Here is a 7,382-nt window from a genome sequence, read left to right as displayed (position 1 = left end):
TGAAGCTAGCCAGAAAAAATTTACAAGTACGTACCAAGTATTTGAGGATCGATCACCTCGAGGCTCCTGTATAGTGGGATTATTTGAAGATTTATAAGTTTGATAGATTTAAGTGTATAAACGAAAAGAGAAAAATAAGCAAATTTAAATAAATAAATAAAATCAACGATGAGATGTATAAAGTAGGTAGTTTGTTCCATTCTGGTTTTTCTAAAGCCGGGTTAAGCTCCTAAAACTCTCGAGGCGCTTCTTTCAAAAACCTGACTATCCTCCATTTCCTGATCTTAAGGCAGTGTGATATATATATCATTCAAGCTATTCTTGAATCCTTGGTGATTACTTTTTTATTCCTTTAAGCACAAGGGAGGAAGGAAACCTTGCTCTTTATTTTTGAAAAAGTGTTTCGGGTTAGAGTGAGCAGGGAAGGGGTGGTGTTGAGGTAGGCAAAAAGATCAGAAAATTAAGAAGGAAGAACAAGAAGTCTAGTCCTCAGAACGGAAAGAGCTCTCAACAAGGGGGTGGTTGGGGGGGTTGGTTTTGGTCAAGTGATGCGCTCAGGAGCTTGTGCAGCGCCGCAGACCCTCACAACAGAGGCTGCTTCAGTCTTGAAGCACTCTCTCAGCTTGGCAAGGAGGAGGGGCCATGCTCAGGTCACTCCTCTCCATGTGGCTGCCACTTTACTGAGTTCAAGGGCCAGTCTATTAAGAAGGGCTTGTCTCAAATCTCAGCCACGCCATACATCACATCCTCTCCAATGCAGAGCTCTTGAGCTATGCTTCAACGTGGCTCTGAATAGACTGCCAACCACGCCTGGTCCTCTGCTACATGGCCTGCCCTCTCTATCCAATGCTCTCATTGCCGCACTCAAAAGAGCACAGGCACACCAAAGAAGGGGTTGCATTGAACAACAGCAACAACAACCACTTTTAGCCATAAAGGTTGAGTTAGAACAGCTTATCTTATCCATCTTAGATGACCCTAGCGTCAGCAGGGTTATGAGAGAGGCTGGGTTCTCTAGCACTACAGTCAAGAACAACATAGAGGACTCTTCAGCCACTTCTGTGCTTCAGTGTTACAATAGTTCCGGTGGAGTTTTTTCTTCACCTTGTTCACCTTCTCCAACTGAAACCCAGAGAGATATCATCAACCCTAGCGCTTTCTGGCAAACCCATTTCTTGACTTGCTCTTCCGAACAAAACCCAGGTCTCTTCTCCCCTCAAAAGAAAGTTCCAACCAACCCCATCACAGGTTCAGCCTCTTCCAAACAAGATATCAAGTTGGTCTTTGAGGTCCTTCTGGGGAAGAATAAGAGAAAGAACACTGTGATAGTTGGTGATTCAACGCCTATAACTGAAGGCCTAGTGGCGGAGTTAATGTCAAGGCTTGAAAGAGGGGAGGTTCCTGGAGAGCTGAAATCAACCCAGGTCATCAAATTTCAGTTTGCACCAGTTGCACTAAGATTCATGAAGAAGGAAGATGTGGAGATGAACCTTTCAGAACTGAAAAGGAAGCTGGTTTCTCTTGCATCAGGAGGAGGTGGAGCGATTGTTTACACTGGTGACCTGAAATGGACAGTTGAGACAACTTTTAATGAAAGAGAAGGAGGATTCTCTGGTGGAGAAATGTCTGGTTATAACCCAGTTGATCATCTCGTTGCCGAAATAGGGAGGTTAGTCTCTGACAATGGTAGCTCAAAGACAAAGGTATGGCTATTGGCAACTGCGAGTTACCAAACATACATGAGGTGCCAAATACGGAAACCCCCTCTTGAGATACAATGGGCTCTTCAAGCCGTTAATGTTCCATCAGGTGGACTTGGTTTAAGTCTCCACGGTTACAGGTTATATCTTGCTCTATATTGAATCTTAATGCCTTTATCCATTAACAGTACATACACACAATCCTCCATAGATGATCCCTTCTTGAAGCTTTGTGTTTTGAGTAGTTTTGGTCGGGTTCAGTCAGTCTTAGCCTTTAGCCAGAGCCACTGAGAAAATGTATGGTTGGCGAGACAGACATGAACTACTGTTCTGTTTTCTTTGTTTTGTCCGCATGTAGCCACGGGATTTCAACAGAATCCGGATTAACAGCTATTAAAAACTGAAAAAAAAAATAAAAAAAGACCTACAAGTGTTTTTTTTTTTTTTAATCTTTTGTTTTGAGGGCTTTTCCTTTTAAGAAAAATAAATACTATTCATAACTCTTTAATCATGCCTTTTTTTTAATAAAAAGTTTATTCATTATTATTTTTTATTTGTCAATCATTTAATATCACACTAAAAAAAATATTAATATACAAATATACATCTATATATATATATTATTTAACATTAAGGTTTGTAATGAGTTCGATCCTTTGATTAATTTGTCTTCACCAATTTTTAATTATTGGTTATCGCTTTCACAAGTGTATATGCCAGGATTAGGAACGAACAAATTAGTTACAATATATATATATATTATTATATATACAATATATATTATTAGGATTTAGATTGTAATAAAATTGAGATACCGTCTTTTTTGGAAAAAAAAATGAAACATTGAAAGGGACTCGAACTACTGTAGATGTTACAATTATATGTCGAGTTCTTAATTAAGGGATTGGTCGAGAGCAACCTTTTAGATGGGGCTGGGGTTGGGGGGACACACAGGCTCCTTTTCATGTGTCCACTAGTGGTACCCTTTTATTCTGCTTGAATACGAATCAGTTTGAACATTATTCCTGAAGCTGAAACCATGAGAACTTAACTCGAAATTAGATTGTAAAATATGTTATATTTTCTCCAAAATTATGTCATTTAGTATTACTTCAGTATGTATAGTAATTTTAACTACGTTATATATATTTTGATTAAAGTTTAGTGTGTTTACTGATTTAAAATTTTTCATGTATGGTTGCAGTGTGCTTGATTCAAAGATGACATTCTCCCAGAACCCATATGATCAGTTGCTGGAATTAAAGCCATTTAGTTGCAAGGAGGAACTAGATAGGCTCGCATGCTGTGCAGAATGTGCATCCAATTACGAAAAAGAAGCCAACTTGTTCAAATCTAGCCAGCAAAAGCTCTTGCCTCCTTGGCTGCAACCTCGTGGAGCTGATCAAGCCCGCCAAAAGGTAACAAAAGTTCAGTTTGGCCTTCCATCTGTGTTGGGTTTAGATCAGATAAACTGAAAGTAGCTAGTTTAAGGGCAGTTTCATGGAGGTCTGGTCTCATCTGCTTGGAATATTCAATTTTATGCATGAGATTTACATTTGGGCATCTCTGATTGGAAAATTTATCTAATCTGCACGATTACATGCACAGGATGAATTGGTGAAGTTGAAGAGGAAGTGGAACAGAATGTGCCAGAACGGTCAGCACCAGGTCAGGCAGAATCAGAGCGTAATAGGGAAGAGCTGCTCCTATACTTCATCCTACCCCTGGTGGCCAAGTCAGAACAGCCTCTTCCCCGACTCGAATTCGATTCCCTTCGCTAATTCCACTTTGAAGTCCGCCAACTGCACCAATCACGTGCCTCGATTCAGACGACAACAGTCTTGCACCATTGAATTCAATTTCAATGGCGGTACCGAGAAACAGCAATCAGCGGAACCGAGCTTGCACTCTCTTAAAGACAACGATGGGAAGGAATTGAAGATTACCCTCGCTCTAGGCAATTCTCTGTTCCCTCATTCCACAAAATTGGTGGAGCAGAAAAGTGAACGAACAATGCAACGAGCTGACACGAGTAAGCTGCTACAGGAGGTTGTGCCATGGCAAACCGAAACCATTCCTTCAATAGCAGAGGCCTTGATTGACTCCAAGCTGGCAAAGCAGGAGACGTGGTTCCTGGTTCAAGGGGATGACTCCATAGGAAAAAGAAGGTTGGCACGAGCAATTGCAGAATCCATTTTCGGGTCTGCTGATTTGCTCCTCCACATGAGCATGACAAAAAGAGATAATGAATTGACCCCAGGTACTGAAGTCCTTGCGAAAACTTTGAAAAACCACGAAAAGCTTGTCGTCTTGGTGGAAGATGTTGATCTGGCTGATACCCAGTTCATGAAATTCCTAGCTGATAGATATGAAACTGGAAAATTCGGAGAATCAAGCAAAAGGGAGGCAAGTGTGGGCCAGACAATATTCATCCTGACTAATGGTGGTTCCACGACTTATGAAGATAAGAAAAACCAAAAATTTGTTATCAAGCTGAACCTGGAAATTAATGAAAGAAAACCTATTTTGGCGACACCTAATGTAGATAGAAAGCGCAAGGCCGAATGGGACCTGTCAAACTTTGGAAAGAAGAAAAGGGAATATGGATCTTCGGTGGCAGGGGAGACAGGCAACAGCAAAAAGGACTTATCGAGGCAATCGAGCTTCAATACGCTTGATCTGAACATAAGAGCTGAGGAGAACGATGAAAGCGAGGACAAACAAGGGGAGCATAGCCCCATTTCGAGCGATTTGACTCGCGAAACCCCAACCGATCCCCGAAGCAGGCCGCATGGATTTCTTAAGTTGATCGAGAACCGCTTTGTTTTCGACCGAAGCCCCGCTAGGGATAGAGAGATGATAGAGCTTATCTTGTCCAAGATCAAAGGGTCGTTCGAGGAGGTTTGTGGGAAGCAAAACGTGGATAGTTTTAGCGTAGAAGAGAGGGTGTTAGAGGAGGTGTTAGTCGGCTCTGCTTCTTTTCCCAACAGTTTGTTTGAGAAATGGCTGAGAGACATTTTCCAAACGAGCTTACGAACGGTCGAATTTGGCGGGAAGAAGGGTATGGGCGTTAGGCTGTGTTTGGATGGCAAAGGAGATGGGATTTTGGAAGATGGCTTCTTGGGTTCACGTCTACCTAAGACAATTCAAGTTTCTTACTAATTAATTAAATTTGGGGTGGGTTTTTTTCTTTTTAATATGTGAAGTCTTTTTAATATTACTGCTCATTTTCCTAATAGGATCATGTGTTTTTTCCCTCTTTGTTTTCTAATTTCTAGTGCCATGCCATCATTTGAATTACTTTTTTTTTTTTTCCCACATATATAGGACTCTCGGGGCAAACGTTGCCCCATTAATCCAAATTAAGCTTTCTATATTCAAGGATTTCAAACCTTAGAAACAAAAAATAAGATGCTTTTTCTAAAAATGGTAGAAAACATGACCACTTGGGTCTAAAACATGACAACCTTAGCATTACTCGGCTGATTAATATAACAGCAGGCACATAGGATCGATGATCATTGATCAAGATAAGACATGGCCTTCATAACTAGAATATCTCCCTATATATAGGGTCTCAATACTCAATTTCTATGTAATTTCCTTGTTAGTATCATGGCATCCAATCGTATTTTAAGTCATCACTAATCATCAGCAATTATGTTTAAAAAAACAATGATTTTCCAATTTCGTGCCTTATCTCTCATGTGACTCGTAATTTTTACTAGGAATAAGTTTGGAATTGGGCTGGCAATGTGGGCTCCGCCTTGGGCTGGAGCTGATTACTGATCAGGGCGGATCTGGCCCAGATCCAGAGTTCTTTTAAATGACATGTCAATATGTGATAGACTCACATGAACAGTATAATAATAAACAATGATACACTGATGATCTTTTATATTATGATATTTTAAAATGAGAATATTTTTATAAAATTATTTTATTTTTAGAAATTTAAATATTTGTCATTTAAAACGTAATTATATAAAAAATTATAAAAAGAATTGTGACTACTATTGATAGATCAGGGGAGACTAAACGGACAACACATAATTTTTACTATTAATTTGCTGTCTGTTTACTTCCCGGAAAATAGTTCTCAGATTCCAATCATTCTCGATAAGTTTAAAGTCTCACATTAATTTTTTTTGTTTTTAACCAAAGCCCGAATTATTTTTATTTTGTAAGCAGTGTCGGGAATATTCAACTCCAGAGTCCAAATAAAAAATGGCGGCAAAAACGATTGGTCATGATTACTTGAGAAAAAAATGGCTTTGCCAGATCATAATTTGTTAGGTGCACCACCTAAGTTAACTACCATTAACAGAAAAACATGGACGGGTAATTAAATCTTATATTAAAGTTGGATTAACAAATGGGTATGGGACAAAACTCAAAAGGCTGGATTTTTTTTTTTGAATTTCAGCATGCTTTTCACGATTGAAACTGCGGCCAGAAACCTGACATTGTTGACTTCTCAATTACCGAATGCATTGTACATAGTCCCTCTCGTTCGACTCAATCCATATCCATTTTCTTTTTAAGAAACATGAAACAAAATAAATCACACGTGGTTATGATCCGGCCGGCGGCCGGTCTTGAATAAAAGCATCGGAAATGAGAATTAGGAATATTGATCTATCTATGGGCAGGCATGCATGCATGTTCTGATGATTCCGACAACGTCGTTGTTTAAGATACGTGATGAATACGACGATCTTGTCAAATGATAAGGATGTTAACACAAATTAATCAATTATGAATATTCTGATGGGTCGTGTAGGTTAAAAGTAGGAGTGTGTTAGTTTGTGCATGTCGGTGATTTCTAAAGATCGTTCATTAATTTAGTCTATGATTTGCCTTTTGAATAAAACATTGTACATGGTTTTAAATCAAATAATAAAAAAAGGATTGAATTCCATAATTTTTTTATTTTTATCAAATTACTATAGATTCCAGAGATGCGAAGATTGTTTTTTGCAACAAGGTCTCCAATATTGACAAGACGATCGAGGCAGTCTCTAATATGCCGTCTAGCTCTTATATATGTGGCAGCATGGAAGGCCCCTTCTCCCTCTCATCGTGTAGGAGTTGCTTGGTCGTGGAAAATAAATTATTTTTCAAAGTTTTAAGATGTAGTTTTATTTTTTAACAAAATTTTAGTAGTTTTTTTTTTGGTTTTAGGCGTGGCCAAACAAATTAAATCATGTCAAATGATTATATATTGAAGTCGGTGACTTGGATTAAAATTAGTCAAAGTTCATGGGTTAACATGTCGGAATTATTAATATCCCCAAGGAGCATCATTATGTCTAGAAACAATTAAAGCTACATAAACTATATTTTTATAAGATAATAAATCAAAGATTACGAAATTCTGCATGTAGTTTTCATCTGTGTAACCGTGGTTAATTAATTAATATATGCTAGTTATTAAAATATATATAGTTGAAGTACGAAGAAAAGATAGAGATCTAGAAGATCAGATTATTTGTTTGTATTATATTATAATTATGTTCCTAAACGAAAACTATATATCTACTATAATTATTTATATTTTAGTTGTTGGCAAGATCATTTTGGGTTAATTTCCATCACAGGATTGAAAAATATTGTAACTGTCACTTTAATGTGTGGGAGAAAGAAAGTAGGTATGGTTCTTAGAGCATTGGTAATGGCCTA

General features: G+C 38.3%; 1 protein-coding gene across 1 annotated transcript; it reads left to right on the top strand.

Annotated features, from left to right (window-relative positions):
- The first annotated feature begins 210 nt into the window (after positions 1 to 210).
- LOC109006179 (protein SMAX1-LIKE 5-like) lies at positions 211 to 4,971 on the top strand. Its single transcript, XM_018985375.2, has 3 exons — positions 211 to 1,840; positions 2,905 to 3,118; positions 3,309 to 4,971. The coding sequence occupies exons 1-3, from the start codon at positions 549 to 551 to the stop codon at positions 4,860 to 4,862; spliced, it is 3,060 nt and encodes a 1,019-aa protein (XP_018840920.2). The 5' UTR covers positions 211 to 548; the 3' UTR covers positions 4,863 to 4,971.
- The last annotated feature ends 2,411 nt before the right edge of the window (positions 4,972 to 7,382 follow it).

This window comes from Juglans regia, chromosome 8, assembly GCF_001411555.2.
Source record: "Juglans regia cultivar Chandler chromosome 8, Walnut 2.0, whole genome shotgun sequence".
Classification (NCBI taxonomy): domain Eukaryota; kingdom Viridiplantae; phylum Streptophyta; class Magnoliopsida; order Fagales; family Juglandaceae; genus Juglans; species Juglans regia.
This window is presented reverse-complemented; position numbering and strand designations above follow the sequence as displayed.